We start from the raw sequence: 20,638 nt of genomic DNA, 5'->3' as shown, positions 1-20,638 counted from the left end.
CTTCCGATCAGATCAGGTTTCCACTCAGATGGCTCCTTTTCAAAGAGATCTTTCCAGACCATCCAATCTAACGACCTTCCCTCTTATCTTCACCAGTTATTCTCTATTGCATCACTATCTTGATTCTTTTTTTTTTAAACGTTTATTTATTATTGAGAGACAGAGAGGCACAGAGTGTGAGCAGGAAAGGGGCAGAGAGAGGGGGAGACACAGAATCTGAAGCCGGTCCAGGCTCTGATCTGTCAGCACAGAGCCCAACACAGGGCTCGTACCCACAAACCAGAGGATCATGACCTGAGCTGAAGTCGGATGCTTAATCGACTGAGCCACCCAGGCACCCCTCACTATCCTGATTCTTGACATGACTTATAAGCATCGCATGTGTTTGCTTATTAGCAATCTCATTGCACTAAAATTACACTCCACCACAGCCTGATCCCCTCAAATTCTCCTCAGTACCTAGAAGGGAGCCTGGCTCATGGTAAGTTTTTAGCAAATAATGCTGAATTACTAAATCCCTACTTAAAGTTTTCCTTCAGCAACCTAAAGCTGTATTTTATTCTTCAAATGAATTTTGCTCCTTTCTTAATTCTTCTCATATACTTTGCAGTTTGTGTTACTCTATTTGAGTCACAGCAAGAGCAGGGCAGTCACTCACAATCTGAGCTTGAGGTGCCCTTAGGCAGACTGATATGGAGCTGGAAGAGCTTTGGCAACAAGCAGTGGCACTGAGAGGGATCAGACTGGAAATTCACATAAGCAGGTGACAGTCCTGTTAACACGGTCTTAGTACCACTGGGGTTTGGGAGTCATCCATTGTTCCCTCAGACCATCTTTCTTGGCCTAATGAACCAGGTTGTCAGGCTGGCTCAGGTCTTCCAGCTTCACAGCTGCCTCCTCTTTTCGCCAAGCCTCTCCTGTGTGGTCCGTGTTGGACAGTCAGATCGTGACTTCAAGTAGAGGTGGGAGGTGAGGACAAGTAGACGTTTCATCGGACTGTTCATTGAAACTCTCAAATTCTAAAGATTTTCTTCTAACCATCACTGATCATCCACCATTATTCATTAATCATTCTCTTATTGAATCCATTCAGATTCGATAAATATTTATCTAAAGACCATTATGTTCCAGGTACAATGAGAGCTGAGGATACTTAGGTGACCAAAACCAAGCAAGGTCTTACTCACATAGAGGTGCAGTAGAGAGGAGGGAGGGAGGCACTGAAGCAACAGACAAAGAAGCAAGGCAGTTCCAGATAGTACATGTTCTGAAGAAAATAAAACAAGACACTGAAGTGGCAAGTGACTGGGTGGGTAGGGTAGAGGCACGTGTTTCAGATGTGTCAGTCTCACTGACGAGGTGACTTGAGTGTCAAAAAGAAAGCCTTGTCAGGGTCTGAAGGAAGCACATATCAGGTAGGTAGGAGCAAAAGCCAAGGTCTTAGTAAGGATATCAGCTTGATGTATCTGAGGAAGGAAACCAGGGTGGTTAGAAGATAATGAGGCAAAAGAGAGGTACATGGTGATATCAGAGAGCTGGGAAGAAAAGAATCTGTGAAGCCTGCAGATCCTAGTATTTCTTGCCAATTTACACTGAATAAATCACCAGACTTTTTGGCTATTGGATTAGAATAGCCATGGAAATACAGGCTCTGTGTCCATGTGTTGTGTTTGCTGCTGAAGTCCCAGAATCCTGCATGTTGCCTGCCTGGCACATAATAAGAGCTCTGTAAGTGTCTGTCAATGGAAGGATGATGTAAAAACTAAAATCATATTTTACGGAGTTGACCTCTCAGTTTCATATTGATCCTGATGTGCTTGGGACCCTCAGAAAAGAGGAAAGCTGACGGGATACCTGCTACTCCCTCCAGTGGGCCCACGAATGTGAGAGCATAAATGAGAATGTGTTTTGAAATCTACGTGTCTCTAAGTCATTCTGATTTTCATTTGAGCATTGCTTCAAAACCCCACATTTGTACATTTTGGACACTTATCTTCAGAATTTGCATGGAAACCTGAAAAAGTTCCTTCTTGGCCTTGCACCTGTTACTTTTCCTTTTTGAGAAGCAGCTTTGAGGTGATAAGAATACTTTTTTTTTCCTAAAGCACACTTTTGTTAGAAAATGCTTCTAAACTACACAGAGAACTTGGAAAAGAGGTGCTAGATAAATATATGTGAGTCACAGAAGCTGAAATTACCAGCAACAGGGACTTCCTGTGTGAAAACAAAAACAAAAGCATTTTTTCAAAATTCAAAATTCAGAGCATGGCGTTAACAAGAGCGATCATTTCATTGCTATTATCCAATACGGATTTTCTGTCTACCTGCTCATTCCCAACATTTTGGAGAGCTAAGCTGGCAAGCCAAGTTATACCACAGCTACCAATATCATTCCTGACTTGCCCAATTGCTAACAACATACTTTGTGAAGGAAGGGTAAGTCATATCTCCTCAAACTTTGTTATATGAAGGTAGGAGAAGGGGATACAGGTTTCTAAACTCTTCATTTCTGTTCCATGATGCTTTTATCCAGTCTAAAATTAAATGCTTGTTTATAACAGTCTGGGAGAAAATCTAACATAACTTGAGTTTTCTTTACTGAGACACCCAAGAAATGGAACACAATGAATGGAACACCCAAGAATACGTAACACAAGGTATCAACATATATTGACATAGAGTCGGTTTGTATTAGAAGTTCATCATTCTCTTATTTTATTTTATAGGAACAGGTGTCTATTTAGCCCCCATACAGTATTAGGCACTTTGCTATATTGGGGAGACAGTGATGAATCGAACTTCCTATACTCCTGATGAAGTTAGAGGCAGTTAGGAGTTATTTATTAAAAGGATCCTTTAAATGAAGTCTTCTCTTATAAAAGAGTTCCACAGACAGGACACCAAGAAAGTATAGTATTATAATGAGAACAAGTGGTTTGGATTCTTTGATGTTAAAAAGAAGAACATGTCTCTCTGCCCCCTCCACCATGGTAAATTGAATCCAGGACTCGGCGATACATTCGTTGGAGTAAGTTTAAAATGGATTCACTGTCTGGCTTCAAAACATATCAATATTGTGGTCTTAGAAAAGTTACTTAATCTTTCTGAATTACAATTTTCTTGTGTAAATCATGTGGAAAATAAAGTTTATCTACCTTGCAAACTTTTATGAGGATGACAGCTAAGTCTAATTTTCCATACCCACCATACAGTAGATTCTCAATTAAATGCTAGCATTGGCATCATTTAGTTACATTTTTAAATATTATTTACTCTTTCATTTTTAAAGCAAATCCTTAGGGAAAACATCTTTCCTTTTTTATTTATTCTAGAATCTACAACATTGGAAAACAGTTGTAGTTGTAAAAAACAGATCAGTAATTTAAATCATATTACTAACATACATGTGACATCTGTGGCATTTTTTAGTTATACTCTAAATTGTAACTCAGAGTTCATAAAAGCTAGTGAACATCATTAAATCAATCAGTAATCAAAAAGAAAACCTCTCATCATTAGAAATTATGTTAACAAAAAGAGTTCACAGTCTATTTCTGCCTTACTCAAATATAAACCTTGTACATTTTATGGCTTGTGGGTCTCGTCTCCACTAGATAACCAGAATAAAATGAGCTGGATGTTGTGCAGGGGTTCCCAAACACGGCGATGCACTTGACTTACCTAGGGAGGTTTTCTTTTAAAAGAAAATACCTATAGCTTCAATCCCAGACTTTTTATACCAGAGTTTTTATGACTGGGTTCCCAAATCTTTATTTTTCAAAGCTCCCTACTTGATTCTTGGGGTAGAAAAACTTTATATGACCCTCAATTATCCCCTGATCCTTGTGTTTATGTCTTGTGTAATCCCCTCCCCTAGGGTATGGATAGGAACTGTGACTTGATTCTATCAGAAGGCACCAAAGGTGATGGGATATATATAGCCTTCATGATTATGTTACATAGGATTATAACTTTTGCTTTAGCTACTAGCCTCTCCTTTGCTGCTTCAATGAAACAAGCTGCCATGCTGTGTGATGGCCTATGGAGAGGTCCACAAGGCCTTTGGTCAACAGCCAGTAATGTTGAGGTCTTAATTCCAACAAACCACAAGGAACTAAATCCTAATAATCATGTGAGTTTGGAAAGTACACCTGTCCCCAGTTGAGCCTCCAGGGTGAGGACCCATCCCTGGCCAACGTCTTGAGAGTAACTTTATGGGGATTCAGCTAATCCATGCCCAGACTTCTGACCCACACAAACTGAGAGATAATAAATGTGTGCTGCTATAAGCAGCTAAGTTGGTATTAATATTGTTATGCAGCAGTAGAAAACTAATACAATTCTGAAATACAGTCACTGTCAGCAACCAGTGATATCAAGTATAGTTAAGAGCAGAAGTAAGCTTGGTGTGTTTCCCCACTGGTTTTTAATTTTTACTACTTAATTCTGTTGGTGATGATGATGATGATTTATGATGACCGATTTTTGTAAATATCCTCGGATATTGGTAGTTACATACCTCTGACTGATTTAATTTCTGGCGTCAATTGCCAAATCTACGTGGCAAAACCATAATTAGAATTAAGAACTGAAATTTTGGTAGACTTCACTCACCTCTCCCACGAATCTGAAGCTATGCTTTTGGAATCTGGTGATTCCCAGAGCTTATTGATAAAATAAAACTAAATTTCTCTTTTGTGTCAAGGAACCCAAAAGTCCTATGAATCTGGCTAGTGAGACAAATCATTGGATGGCAGGGAGTCTCCAAAGCTGTTCCCTACTTGATATTTCTTCCTAGAAAAAGAATCTTAATGTCATCAAAGAAAATCCAATCAGGTGGAAGTCCCAAACCATACTTGATTATTAATATTTAGTATCATGACTGTCCTAAGAAAACTAAGTTGCAGTGATCTGATTTCATCTAACATCTTAAAGTTAGCACTAAATGACACTTGGCTGATTCAGAGCTTTTAAAGCCCTTGCGTTTTCCTTATTATTCCCATTTTGTAAGTGAAGAGTTTGAGATTCAAAGGGGTTAAAACTGTTTCCATTAGACTAACAAATAGCTCAGAAGCAAGAGGCAGCAGTTCCACTGATGTTCACCGGGTGCTCTCTGTCCACTGGCTGGTCTCTGCCTCTATCTCACCACAGCATTAGGTCAGCTCGTTATTGCTTGGCAGGTAATAAATAATAAAATATAACTCATTATAAATGGATGATATAATTTTGCTTTAAAATAAGTAGCCAGAATTTGTGTATTTTAGATACTAGAAGTATTCATAAAGTTGTTATTAGAATATTGTGTAAAAACTAGGGTGCCTAACTCAGTTGGGAGAGCATGTGACTCTTGATTTGCAATTGTGAGTTCAAGCCTCACACTGGGTGTAGAGATTACTTAAAAATAACATCTTTTAAAACATAATATTGTGTAAAGACTAAAGACTATATAAATATACAAGAATGGGAAGAGCTTACTGTTTTTACTTCTGTTCAGCATTATTTACTAATGACAGTACATTTTTTAAGCAGCTAGAAAGCAATACAAGCTTCGTCATCAACGGTCTTTGAGCTCCCAGTCTTCAATGTAGCTGAAAAATGAGGTCTAAGAAAGTTTCCAAAGCCCTGAACGATGTTAGGGACTAGCCCTTTTATGATCAAGCGATCTTTTCAGCTTTAATAGGAAAAATAAATCATTGTTAAAAGATAATCTTGTCACATGGAGGCCAGAAAGGTGCAACATCAATGATTTGACTTACCGAAAAACCACCCTACAGAATGGGATAAAGCAAGTAACAGTTTGTTTTGTTGCTGCTGTGGTTGGCAGTCAGAGCGAAGCAGGCTTAAGGAAATACCTCGTTTTAAAAATAATAAGAGGGCAATCTAAACGCACTTACTAGAAAAGTGAATGGACTTGATACAAGGGCTATTTTATAAGAACAGAACTGCCAATTGTTCACTTCCTTTCTCTGTTTCCTCTTTTATTCAATTTTTGATGCTGCAAATAATATGAAAAGCACGGGGTAGCTCTAAACTTAATGCTTTGCTTGGCATTGTGGTACACATCTATATAAAAGTAGTTTAGATATAGTTGGTAACATGAAATTGTTTCTCTAATAGTTTATTTTCAATGGAGCTTATTCTTAGCATGTTCAAAATAAGCAAATTCATCTCTTTAAGCCAATGTTTAATTTGGATTATTATGCCAATAAGATCTGGGTGAATAAAGATATGCAAAGTGCAAGACTGTAAATTAATGGGAAAAAAAAAACCTGTCTCCCATTTGAAACAACACACACGCACAATCATATGCACACACACACACATACACACACCCACACACCCAATTAAGATTCTTGGCCACGTAGATTTATGGCATTTATATATTTTGTTCCTCTGGGTGTGAAAAAGTGAAGGAGGGTGTCCCTAAGATTCTTCCTTTAAATTTTTTTCCTATATATGGAAAACATGTCTAAAATCCTGGTGGGAAGCAACTTCCTCCAGTTCAAAGAAATGGTTAGAGAGAATATTTGTTACTGGGTACTAAGAAACACCAGTCTGGAAAATTCCCACTCAGTTCTTCCCCCAGTGCTTCGTGGTTCTCCCATTGGCTCATGGGCTTGGGAAGCTTCATAGTCAATATTTTCCAAAAAGGATGCCAGTCTTTCTTGTCCCTTTTTTTAGAGAGTGAAAGAGAATATCTAAGTAGTACCAAAGAGCGTCTGAGCTGAATTTGGAGTTTGGGAAATCAGCCTAGATGGGCGGCTTAAACCAGAATGTTGATGTCAGGAGGAGGGGATGCAACCAAGTGAGATTTCCAAGACCCACTTTCAAAAGTTCTCAAGTCAGTTATGCAGCATTCTTAATGCTGAAGTCGGTCCTTTGCAAAAGTACCCCCATGTAAGAAAACCATCAGGTTATAGATCATTCTGAAGAATCAACACAGTGTCACAGGCTGGTGACAGGCTGACATCTAAGGTCATGGACCAGTTTTCTTTGGGGGATGCTCTCATAGAGTGTAAGAGTTGCATCAGCAAAATGTCATTGAAAGCTGTCACCAAATACAACAAACGAGGCAGAGCACTGCTTATTCATGCACCGATGGCCCAGTAAATTGAGAGTTCTCAATGACTGCTGAAGGCAACATCAGAATATTGGATTAAAGTAGCTTCTTGGTCCAAACACAGATATGTAAAGCCCTACAGAGAATGGCAATGCCAGGCTTCTTCATAACTGTGATGTTCAGCAATTTCCTAGACATTTTTCTTTCTTGAACTATTTATTTTTTTTAATGTTTATTTGTTTATTTTGAGAGAGAGAGAGAGAGAGAGAGAGAGAGAGAACAAGCGGGGGAGGCACAGAGAGAGAAAGAGAAAGAGAGAGAGACAGACGGCAGAAGCGGGGGAGGCGCAGAGAGAGAAAGAGAGAGAGAGAGATTGAGAGAGAGAGAGAATCTCAAGCAGGCCCCTCGTTTTCAGTGCAGAGCCCTGGACGGGGCTTGATCCCATGAACTACAAGATTGTGACCTAAGCCGGAATTAAGAGTCAGAGTCTCAACTGAGTGAATCACCCAGGCACCCTTCTTTCTTGAACTATTTTAGTCAAAGTCCTATGGCAGTACCTGTCACTTACAAATACTGGAAAGCAGGTGTAAACAGAAAGTCAGTAACAAGGACGTGTAGCATGAAGACTGATATCCGCTTTTATAAGAAGATAACCAACAATTAATGAATGTGAAATGCTCAATGGCAGTAGAGGTATTCAGCATAGGCTCCGAGTCATAGGGACCAGGGATCTAGTCCCACCTCCTTCACTTACTTGAACTATGACCTTAGGATATTATTTGACGTCTCTGAACCTCAGTTTCCTCACCTTTAAAATGGGAACAATAATAATTCCTATTCTGTGGGATGGTAGAAAGGACTAAGTTAAATGGTATAAGTAAAGCACTTTACTACAGTGCCTGGCATATAATAAATTATGAAAATATGTTAGCTACTTTTATAATAATAATAATAATTATTATTATTATCAACATTACTAGTTATAATTAGAACATGCTTTTCAAAAGCGATCACTTTGAATTTAACTTGTATGCCATCTGATCTGGAAGTATAATGAGGGTATCCAATTCCTACTGATTTAGTGAGTCAAACAGAAAACCAAAACAAATTGAATCATTCAACTGGTGTATTTAGAATTGCTGATGATTATAGCATTCACGAAAGTTAGTGAAATACATAAATTGCAATTGAACTGTTCTTGAAAATCCCCCAAATCAGTTTTCATTTGTCTAGCCTAATGGTGGGTAGGACTTGTTCATTTTTTAAAATGTATATTTAGAACCATCTAAATAAGAAACATTGTGGAATGTGAACATGGAGGAAATAAAAGGTGTTAATACAATGAGACTATGGCAAAATCATGTATGTTCCATCTTTGAATACAAAAGAATGCATTGCTTTCACATACCGATTTATGCTTTGCATGGAATTATCTATCACTCATTGCCACTTTATTTCCTTGCTCTCTCTCTCTCTCACACACACACACACACGCGCGCGCGCGCACACACACACACACACACACACACACACACACACAGAAAGGAGGCTACAATGTACATAGTCAGCCTCTTTGTACCCAGCACTGATTCTCTTCTAAGTCAGCTCTGCTGTCAGAGATCAGTGTGCATATAGATGGGAAGATCTGACGTTAGCACCAAAGTTATGGGGTCACTCCAGAGATTTCATTCAAAGGATAATCTGATTAACAAAATTTTGAGGCAGACCGGTATATGCATTCTTTTATCATCTAATTCAAAAACCTCCACAACACAACTTGGATGAAATCGCCAGTATCAAAGGTCCTAATGTAGCATAATTTGTGTTGAGCATGCTGCATTGTGACAGTGCTATAAACCAGGGAGACAGTTTACTGACAATTCTGTGCTACCAGATACCAACTCAGGCCTCTGTCCAGCTTTACATTGTCAACTCTCATGGAAACATGAGCAGCTACACAGCCTCAGAGGACGCTGAAGTCTGGATTGCAAAAGATGAGATGGACAGATTTCATATTTTCATTGCAGATTTTTTTTTGCCTTTTCAAACTGCTGAGCATAATTTTTTTAAAAGGCAGGAAATGCAACTAGTGTTTGTTTCTAGCATGGCTTCTGTTTTGAGATTTCTTCTTTGTAGAAGAAATGTGTTGCCCAGCTGTCTAGAATCCCAATCAGGATATGGCTTCAGTATGAAATATATTAAAAGAATGATTTTAGCTGGTTATAAGCAGGAACGAAAATGAGGCTAGGGCTTTTTTATCCAATTTTTACTCACAGAGGGGGCATTCTGGTTCAGTCCAATGGGGCCACTATTAATAAATGAGGTAAAGCTTAGTTCTGTTTTTGGGGTTTTTTACCCTCCCCCCCCCCCGAAGGAGAGTAATTGTGAAACACAAAGGTTCACATTAGTGAGCAAACAGAGCTGAGGAGATTCTCAGTTACAAAGATTCTCAGAAATAAGAATCATGTGTCCACTGGCCAGAACTATTGCATTCAACTCTTAAAAGGGCGGTTCAACCCAAATTACACTGTTGGAGGATTTAATGCTTCTCTGTATTAATACTTCTCCTATTTGCAACACACACATATACACAAACATTATTCAACATACATTAATTAAGACCTCCCTTTATGCACACCCTAGGGCTACTATTGGTTAATGGGGGAAGAGACAAAGATGATTCAAATCCTAACTTTTAAGATGTATAGAGATTTTTTGACCAGTTTTTCTGTTCTTAACCAACTTACGATGTTTGGGTCTGCTTGTTTCCTGTAACATTTCCTATTTTTATTTTTATTTTTTAGAATTCATAGCTTTTTCTAAAAGAAGTTTCAGGTTTACAGAAAATCTGAGTGGGATATATAGAATTCCCATATACCCCTCTAACCTCCACCCCAACACACAATTCCCTTATTATTAACATTTGCATTAGTGTGGTACATCTGTTACAATTGATGAACCAATATTGATACATTATTATTAAGTACAGTCTATAGATTAAGATTCACTCTTAGTGTTGCATATTATATAGATTTGACAAATATATACTGACATGTATCTGCCATTATAATATCAGACACAATTGTTTCATGGCCCGAAAACTCCCCTGTGTTCAATGAGTCATCCCTCCCTCTGTCTACATCCTTTGCTATCACTGATCTTTTATGGTCTCCACAGTTTCGCCTTTTCCAGAATGTCATATAGTTGGGGTAGTACAGTAGACTGCCTTTGCAAAATGGCTTGTTTCACTTAGCAATATGCATTTAAAGGTCCTCCAAGTCTTTTCATGACTTGATAGCTCATTTCATCTTATCACCAAAAAGTATTCCATTATATGAATGTACCATAGTTTGTTTACCCATTCACCTATTTATGGACATCTTGGCTGCTTTCAAGTTTTATCAATTATGACTAAAGCTGTTGGAAATATTTGTGCACAGGCTTTTGTGTGAACACAAGTTATGAACTCTTTTGGGTCAATACCAAGGAGCACGATTGCTGGATAGTATGGTATAAATACATTTTCCTAAGAGCCTACCAAACTGCCTTTCCAAGTATCTGTATCATTTTGCATTTCAACTAGCAATGAATGGGGATTCCACACTCTTGTCAGCACTTGGTGTTACCAGCATTTTAGCCTTTGGCCATCCTGATAGGCGTTTGGTAGTATCTCATTATTGTTTCCATTTGTAATTCTTTGATGATACATCTATTTCCTAATTTTTAATTCTTTTACTTACCTATTACATATTTTTCTAACGTCTATGATTTTGACTTTGATGTTCCCATCATTCATTTATTCAAGTACTTATCCACATGGATTAAGTGTTTATTATATGCCAGTAGCATTTTTCAAAGCTAGGTTATTTTTCTTTATTTTACCCTTTTATTATTCTTTTTTTTTAATTTTTAGTTTGCCATTTTCCACTAATTATTCATTTCACATAAACTGTTATTTGGTTTTTCTGTCTATTAATCTCCAAGTAAGCGGGCTATCTTTTATTTCTCTGGTGACAATTGCTTACTCAACTTTCTCTTGTTCTCTTCAAAGTGTTTATCATTATAGATTCATAATACATACAGCAGAGAGTCTGAAATATCATTAGAGATGAAACTACTGAGAAAAATGAAGTGAAGAAATCACTTACCTTGGTTGACAATAAATCTTAACTTCTGTATTGTCGCTAGATTGCCACTAACTCGGTATATTCCATCAACATCTAGACCTGAAAATAAAAGGGCATGTTTTATATTTGTCCATAAAAGAACTGAAAGGATAAAAGAAAAAAAAATAAATGTGAGAAGGAAGGAAATAGTAAATCAACACGAAATATCCCTTCCTCAGAGAGAAAACAAATTTCTGTTCTACACCAAGCAATCTTAATAGTTTAATTTCAACAAACTAATCATAAAATTCAGTCATAGTTAATCATCAACAAATTTAAGTCTAGTTGAATCATAGAAGACCAATAGGTAGCATTGGATTTGACACTGTAGTTAAGGTTCATTCCCCAGGAAAAGGCACGAATTAAACTAGTGGTGGACAGGAGAAGAACCTTTACATATACATTATTGCTCTTTTTTGAACAGAAAATAACCCAAGGCATTTGTGAAGTCTCCCTTCCTCTTTCTCCTTCCCTCCCTCCAGTCTATTCTATTCTATTCTATTCCATTCCATTCTATTAATCCTATCCTATCCTATCCTATCCTATCCCATTCCATTCTCTTTTTCTTATAATCGCTATAAGGTAAGGTGCATTGGTCTGATTATTTGAAACTACAGAATGAAAATCCGATTCCAGATGTATCATTAGCCTGATAATCTCTAGTGTATTATAGGTAAAGGGAGTGTTCTGTTATGTAGGGAAAATAAAGAAAAATTTTTCGGCAAAATGGTGAAATTAGTTTCAGATTGTTTTAAAACTGGTCGTCTATAATTCAAAATAACTTATCCTGGCCGTGGATTTGGATAATCAACCACTTGTTTTCCACACATCTATTTATGGCATCTAGTTATTTCCACGACCAAGTTATCGAAAAATGAGGAAACAGGAAAATAGAAAGAGAAACACTTACCAAAACACTATTACACTCCTTAAGGAATATTGATAACATAACTTTAATGTCAAGAATGTATATTTAGTGATGTGTCCAGGCTCTCAGAGAGGCCAGGGATGAGGTTACCACCCATCTCCCTATTTCTCTAGGGAAATGGCATAGCACCATGATTAAATACTGTAATTCACAATCATAAGTATTAAATAAATTGGTAGAAATTACTGTCATAACATAAATAAGGGCTTTGTAAAGCTCTTTACTGACATGAAATAATCTCTTTTATAGTAGGAGCATTTCTGCCATTATGCATAATATTTCATCAGTAGTTTAAGATAGAATAACATAACTTCCAACACTGGTATTTTAAAAAAATTTTTTTAACATTTTAAAATTTATTTTTGAGAGTAAGAGAGAGAGAGACAGAGCAAGAGTGGGAGAGGGTCAGAGAGAGAGGGAGACCCAGAATCTGTAGCAGGCTCCAGGCTCCGAGCTGTCAGCACAGAGCCTGACGTGGTGCTTGAACTTACAAACCGGGAGATCATGACCTGAGCTGAAGTTGGACGCCTAACCCACTGAACCACCCATGAGCCCTGCAATGCTGGTACTGATGGTATAATTCAAAACCATTATTCACTACTTTTAAGATTTTATTTTTTTAAGTTTTATTTTATTTATTTATTTTGAGAGAAAGGCAGCGCGCAGGAGGGGCAGAGAGAGAATTCCAAGTGGGTTCCTCACTATCAGTGCAGAGCCCAATGTAGGGTTTAAACTCACGAACTGTGAGATCATGACCTGAGCCAAAACCAAGAGTCATATGCTTAACCAACTGAGCCACCCCAGTACCTCTGAAGGCTTTATTTTTCTAGAGCAGTTTCAAGTTTATAGCAAAATTGAAGGTAAGGTACAGAGATTTCCCATATGGTTCCAGTTCTTCATAGACCCATAGCTTCCCCAATTATCAGCAACCTCCACTAGAATGCTACATTTGTTACCACTGAGGAGCCTTCACTGATACATCATAATCAGTGTTTATCATTGCACTATGATTCATTCTGGTCTTGTATATTCTGTGGGTTGGAATACGGATAATGACATATATCCATCATTATAGTATCGTACAGAGTATTTTCACTCCCCTACAAATCCTCTCTGCCCACCTATTCATTTTCACGATGTTTGCCCTTGCATGTAATCAACTATAGAGCAATTTGGAGTAATATCAATAAAATGAAATAGCTGTTAGCAAATGTATTAATTGGTTTAAGTGTTGTAATTCTAGAATAACCTAATAATAAATTCTTGAATCTGTGTCCCTTCCTGAGAATTATGAAGTTGGACATCTATTAGTATGTATGAATGTTTAAGACCCCTCCATTGATCAAAATCACATATATTATTTCTTTCTGGTGCACAAAATAGCTCCATTAATCAAAAGTTACTCTAGTTTGTTTGCTTTTAAGTACAATGTGCATTTGACAACTGAAATGTGACCATAATGTTAATTAAAAGTTTTCTAATATTTAATTCCTAGTGTTAGTATTTGACCATATTGGTCTTCGGTTTATACATATATACTCAGAACTTCATAATTTATTAACCATTACTTTTCTTGCTTTTTCATTAGATGGTTGTTTAGTATTTAAATTTAACCTATAAAATCTTAAAGAATATGATAGATTTAAAAAAGATTACAACTTACACATTCAAGCAATGTGTCCTTTAAAGTATTCCCTCTCGGGGTATATTTAATTTTTTCTGAACATGTAGCCATTGGGGAAAATATTTTGGAATTCTTCTTTAAAATCACCTTCAGTGGTTCCATATTGTCTGTAGGAAAATGTCGCTGGGGGCAAGTTAAGGGCCTTTGGTAGTAGTTTTGGATTTGGGAACTAGATAAAGGTCATTGAAAACCATGAATGGTGAATAATGCTGTCTTGCTGGCCACCACAAGCAGACAAAATTTCACCAAATGAAAGCGGTCTAGTATTTGCCCATGAGTGATCAGTTTCTCTAAAAGAATTTGAGAAAAAGAATATTTTGGAAAATAGAAACATTGAGGCAACATGCAGATGTACATTCCCCAAGAGAGAAAACTTCACATGCTTTTTAAAGAATCAGTCCTATTAGCTCTACCTAAAATGATGATTCATGGTGAAATGTCACTTAACATCTATTACAATAAAAATGAGAAAATTTACTATATATTTCTTTTTTAAATTAATTTTTGTTTTGGACCTTAATCAGAGGTCGGTATTGCTTGAATGCACAAACTTTTAATTCAAATAAGAACCTTATGTAAGTCTTACTTTAATATGCATATGTCTTTATTCAAGGTATAAAATGAAGCACATTTCTACTTCTTTTCTAATTATTTTATACGCTATTGTAAATGCACGTGTTGTCTAGGGTTATAACTGAATTTCAATGACTGAAGTTCCCCAATATCCAAAACTTTCTTTTCCTTTTCTAGAAATTTAAAGTTACAACATAAGAAGTACCTTCCCTTGGTGTTCATATTTTAGTAGAAGTTTTTTTCTTATACTTTTTTTTTTTTTTGAGTTCAGTAATCAAAAACATTTGAAAGAGCAGTATGGGTTGGATACATTATGCTTGGGCAATTGGAAAACACTATACTGTTTAAACAAAGCAGCCTCATCCTAAATTAATAACCCAATTTTCTTTTGGGATAAAAGGAGGGAGGGCTGAGGATGGAGACAGGGAGTATAACTCAGACCAGTGCCACCACTGTGGTTGGAGAACTAAGTCATAGCAGAGAAACTGCTTTGTGGCTTAAGATAGAAACCAGAAAGTAAGAGGGAGTAAAGCAAAACATATTAGATGCAATTTGAATCTAACTTGACACAACTTCCAAGCCCTTTAGAGTCAGAGATATCAACACCATATATCTTGTGAAGGATAACAGTCTCTGACATTAGTGGCTCCTGCTTCAAATGGCTCATGCTCCCCTGCTATCATACTTTTTAAATTACATAAATAGAGTGAAAATGACAAAGTACATATTAAAAAGGAGGGTATTACATTTTGCAAAATAATCTGGAACATATCAGTGAATTTTAGCAGTTATAAATTACATAGGTACAGTCTTGAAGTTGATTAGTTTCCCTCTGAATGCCTCACAGAGTGGCAAACCCAAAGTCCTGGGAATATTACCCAAATTGCAGTGATTCACGTGCCATCCTCTTTTTGCTCCAAGAACTTTGAAAGTTATGCCAAACCAAACCAATGTAAATTGGTGGATTTGGACATCCTTTTCATGACCACATTATCCTTGCTGGATTGGAAACTACTTATTTTGGAAATATAATTAGACCTCGTATGATTTTGAAATGAGCAATGTCTTCAAGGTACCCATGCTGCGCTTTGGTGAAGTTTGGAGAAAAATCACTTTCAAAGGTACTTCTTTCAAGAAAATGCTATGACTGAATGCTGACAAGAACTTTGCTTGTTATCATAAAAATACTGTGGAAACATGGTGAAGCTGAGTCATTGTATTTTATTTATTTTTTTATCAGACTGGCAATAATGGCAGTTATGAAAAACTCTCTGAAGAAATCCATGTTTGCTGAAATATCATTTATTTGTTCATCTTCAACTGACCTTCTTAGGTTTCAAAACAGTGTTTACCATTGACAGAGATGACTGGGTATTGCTGTAGGAAATTTTAAGAAGTCTCTCTCCTCCACCTCCCACCTTCTCTTAGGAAGCTTAGACTAGGATAGACACACAATTAGGAGTTATTAGACCAAATGGTGGTCTAAACCCAGTGGAAAGAATGCAGCTGTCATGAGTAATTCCCACTATAAATCTTAGACACTTTCCAAAAAGAAATCTAAGAGACCAGCACTGTTTCCAGAGTTGACTGGTTTATCTGCCAAAATACAGGCAGTTTTTAACAATGCAGATGAGCCTGTTAAAAATAGTTGCAAACTGTGGATTAGGTAGCATTCTTGGTAGCTTGAATGATGGACAAACCACGAAGATGTAGAATTTGAGCCTGGTTGAGAGGTGTGGCCCAAAAGCTTGCTTGTTTTTCTGGAACATAACAAAATGCATCTGAACCCCTGGAGTCTGAAATGTGGGCTGGGAATTTTGCACAAACAGCCCCTCTCCCGAGATTTATGGCACTTCCTAATTCCTAGGAGTCCAGAGCTACCACAAGAAGAATCATTCTCACAATTCTTTGGTCTTCTGGCTTTTCCCTCTGGCAAAAAGCAATGAGCACAGGAACACCCAGACTGCCCCCCGAAGAGAGCTGCCCATTTCTTTCTTGGTCCTTCTGAAGGTCTTGCTTGAGTTCAGAGCTGAATATGAGGGGAAGTGTATGTGCCATTCAGACCTATTCCTCCTCCTCTAAATTGAGTGTCTCCAACCTTCTATCGCCAGCTTATCTGTTCTCATACTTTAATTTCAAAGACTGAGGTTATAGGTTATAATCTCAAACTCTAAGTTTGATTTTTGCTCTGTCTCAGTGGCTGGTATTGATGCCACAGCTTTGTGCTGGCTTTATTTAACTATTAATAACTTCTTGTGAGATGCCCATCCTTCAAGAATGATTACCTTGGGAAATAGTTGATTCTTAAATCAAATTACCTCTGAGCTACAGAAAAATAAGAAACTTCGTGTGTTTCCTCTTTCTTTTCCTTACCTCCCTCATAGTTCTGGTTTTATCCTTTGTGTTACTGCTGACTTTCTCTAAGTTTAGTTTATTCTTTATAAATACTTTGTGACTTATTTATGTTTAATATTAACCGCTACTATTAAAAAAAGGAGGGTGATTGGGTTCAACATTAAAATTTTGCTTCATAAAGGAGCTCTTCCAAAAGTCAAAGTCTGATGTGTTCTCTTCTTTTGTAGGTTCCTTCATTTCCTCAAATTAAGCACTGCCCAAAAGGAGTTTCAGTGATGATGGAAATATTCTATATATTACCTGTTCAAGCCAGTTGCCACTGGCCACATTTGGCTGACTACTGAGAGCTTGAAATGTGGTCAATGCAACCAAATATCTATTCTACTTAATTTAATTTAATTTTTTAAAATTTATTTATCTATTTATTTATTTATTTATTTATTTATTGTTATTTATTTATTTATTTTTAATTTAAATTCAAATTAGTTAACATACAGTGTAGGCTTTAGGAGTAGAACACAGTAATTCGTCACTTACATATATCACCCAGTGCTCATCCCAACAAGTGTCCTCCTTAATGCATGTCACCCATTTAACCCACTGCCCCACCCTCTCCCCTCTAGCAACTCTCAGTTTGTTCTCTGCATTTAAGCCTCTTATGTTTTGCCTCCTTCTCTGCTTTTATCTTAGCTTGTACTTAATTTTAAATAATGTAACTTTGTAAGTACCATATTGGACAGTGCAGCTCAAGATCATAGTCAACTACTGGTCCTCTCTTGTGTTCCACTGTTATTCTCTTTTGGGTTTAAGAGTTCTCTTTTCATAAAAGTATGTGATTAGTAAATTTTCATATTTCTTCCATTTCAATGACTGTTTCCTAATTAATTGTTGATTTAAATATTTGGGCGTCATAATCTTTTACTTTTCTAACTTTAAAAAATAATATTTCATTATCTTGTAGCATCTCTGCTGTTAAGTCTTTTATTAAATTGATCATTAATGCCTTATAGATCAGTTGCTTTTTCTTTAAGGATTTGTTTTTAAAGACTTTTGCTTTAAACTTGTGGAAGTAAAATACTCAGATGTGCCTACATCTAGGCCCTTTCAATCAGAACAGCTTCTTTTATTTTTTCTTGATATGTCCTTCCCTCTACTGTCTCTTTTCTATCTAGAGCTACTTTAAGATGGATGTTCAAATATCAGATTATCCTCATGACTGAAAGAGAAAATTAATCGGAATATATGGTGGCCATGGTGAGCAGATAATAGACTAGCAGCTCTTCAATTACCAAAAGAGGGAGGACTTGATTTTGGATATGGAATACTTTAACTGTTTTGCTCCTGGCCAAAGCTCTCTAACTCTCTTATATAGAGAAGATCTGAGTTACCTTATTATCCACTGCCTTCTTTCTCAGATGCCAGCATCTTCTCCTCTGTCCTTCTAGAATTTGTTCTCAGGCTGAAGCAGCTGCTGCAGGTGATTCCTTGGTCCAAGGGAGGGGCCCAGGTCTCCCAGATATTAGATCTGATATTTAGCAAGTCACTTTATTTATTATCCTCTTTTTGTTTGTTAACTCCAAGTTTGGATATTCTCTAGGACATCCCTGGAAAGAACTGTGCCTAATTATTATGTCTGGGAATGGTGTTTCTTCTGCTCCAATTTCTCCACTTATTTGATCCCATCTGCTTTCTGTCTTCCTGGAATTTCTATTTCTGGCTGGCTTATGGCACCTTTTCTGTTTTCAGCACCATTATTATATATTTTTTTTTCTTTTTCAAAATATCTTTTCTATTATTTCATTGGGGGTTTTTGAGGAGGGAGAATCAGACATGTTTTTTCAGTATGCCACCTTGAATGGGGCCCTCTGTTGTTTTTCATAAAGATAGACATTTTAATGCTAAAAACAAAAGTTTCATTAGACTGTGAAGATACTGCTGTATAATAATTTTGTCTATGGGCAAATGGTATATAAATGGCATGGGATTACATTATGCATATTTAAAATACTCATGTGCCTCCAATTCTAACATTGGGAAAATATGTTAATACAGTTTTAAGGATAAGTATACCCCTCATTTCCTTTTATTTTTCTCAGTCTTGTCCGTTTTTGGTATTTACAAAAGTTCTGGTATCAGTTATGATTTCTCAAATGTTCCTTTTATTAGTGAGATTGTTTCATTTTTTCCTTCCATTTGTTTCATGAGCCCTTTCTTCTCCATTTTCATCTAATTTGGATATTTTATCCTACCTTCCTTGTATCTATGCTATAAAATCTTATAAGACAATTGTCACAGTAAGTTTTTCTTTTTAATATCATAACAAAATATACACCTTCAATTAGTTTTAGTTTTGATTATTGAAGTAGAGTTGACATAAAATGTTATATTAGTTTCTGGGTACCACATAGTGATTTGGCAATTCTATACATCATCTTCAATTTTCCTTCACTATGTTTGTTTGCTTGATTTGGGTAATAGTCTTTTTTCAATGACTTATGTATGTCTGAATGAAATGAGTTTTTCATCTATAAGATATTTCATATTAGATTCATATGGAAAAGAGAATTTTTCTGCTTTTAGTCTATGAAAAAAGTATTTGTTGCAAGAATTTTTAAAGAAATGTTAGAGTAAAAAGAGGTCACTAACAAAGGTACTTATTGAATGAGCCTCCCATCTCTCCGGTTCTTTTTAAGTTGGACATTGGACACAGGAGAAGCACACTGAGTTACCAGAAACACAAAAGCTGTCCCTCCTCAATGTGCACTGTCTTTGTTCGCTATAAGAATGTTCCCCTTACATTTATACTTAGTTCTGATCATAATATTTTACTAAATGTCTCATAATTAGAGGTGCTTACCTATGCCATTATAGTCCAAAAAAGTAGATAGTAGTATATAAAAAGTCCTGTGAAAACTCACATCAGTACTGAGGGCTAGATCCTGGTTACCAATTCCTATCATTTTTTTTTAATGCATTAGGCTTATTTTTGTATATAATCTCTACACATTTCACTCAACTCGTATTCCATTTAGACTTACTACTGGGCCAATTGCCTTTAAAATCATGCTTTTTATTTTATTTTATTATTTATTTTATTTTTTAATAAAAGATTTTTTTAATGTCTATTTATTTTTGAGAGAGACAGAGACAGAATGCGAGTGGGTTAGAGGCAGAGAGAGAGGGAGGCACAAAATCCAAAGCAGGCTCCAGGCTCCGAGCCGTCAGCACAGAGTCTGATGTGGGGCTTGAACTCACAGAGCTGTGAGATCATGACCTGAGCCAAAGTCAGATGCTCAACTGACTGAACCACCCAGGCGCCCCTAAAATCATGTTTTTTTAAATGTACAGATTACTAGTTGATAGGCCAATAAGGATAAAAACCAAAGGGAAAAAAGTTACAACATGGCCAGTGTGATACAGGTAGAAGTGATTTGTATACCCTGCTTAATACCTGAGTAAAATGAAATGATAGTCTAAGGATGGCATCCCCTGTATGGTTCCTCATTTCTTACACTTCTTACATATTGACTCTTACATATCTGCCTAAACTCAGCTAAGAACTTGAGCTTAATAATATGAAACTTGAAGGATGGTAGACACAAATATGAGTTATAGAATTATATAAATCTTAGAATCACTCTGAAAGCATCTTGGTAAGAAGGATCTCAGAGAGACCTTGAATTTGCCTGTGAAACTTCACTAGGAAACCTAAAATCTTGATTTGATAATATATATATATATATATATATATATATATATATATGTATATATTTTGGTATTGTGACTTGCTCAGAGTGTTTCTTTAAAATAAGTAGGAATGGGGCGCCTGGGTGGCTGGGTTGAGCATCTGATTTTGGCTCAGGTCATGATTT

General features: G+C 36.6%; 1 protein-coding gene across 2 annotated transcripts in view; it reads right to left on the bottom strand.

The window, feature by feature from the left end:
• The window catches only part of ARHGAP15 (Rho GTPase activating protein 15), a 619,910-nt gene that overhangs the window by 192,221 nt on the left and 407,051 nt on the right, over window positions 1–20,638 (bottom strand). For both annotated transcript variants that reach the window (XM_030327812.1, XM_030327811.1), the window contains exon 11: window positions 11,209–11,286. In XM_030327812.1, the coding sequence (XP_030183672.1) occupies window positions 11,209–11,286 (78 nt within the window). The remainder of the gene's footprint in view (window positions 1–11,208; window positions 11,287–20,638) is intronic.

Source organism: Lynx canadensis, chromosome C1 (assembly GCF_007474595.2).
Source record: "Lynx canadensis isolate LIC74 chromosome C1, mLynCan4.pri.v2, whole genome shotgun sequence".
In the NCBI taxonomy this organism is placed as follows: domain Eukaryota; kingdom Metazoa; phylum Chordata; class Mammalia; order Carnivora; family Felidae; genus Lynx; species Lynx canadensis.
This window is presented reverse-complemented; position numbering and strand designations above follow the sequence as displayed.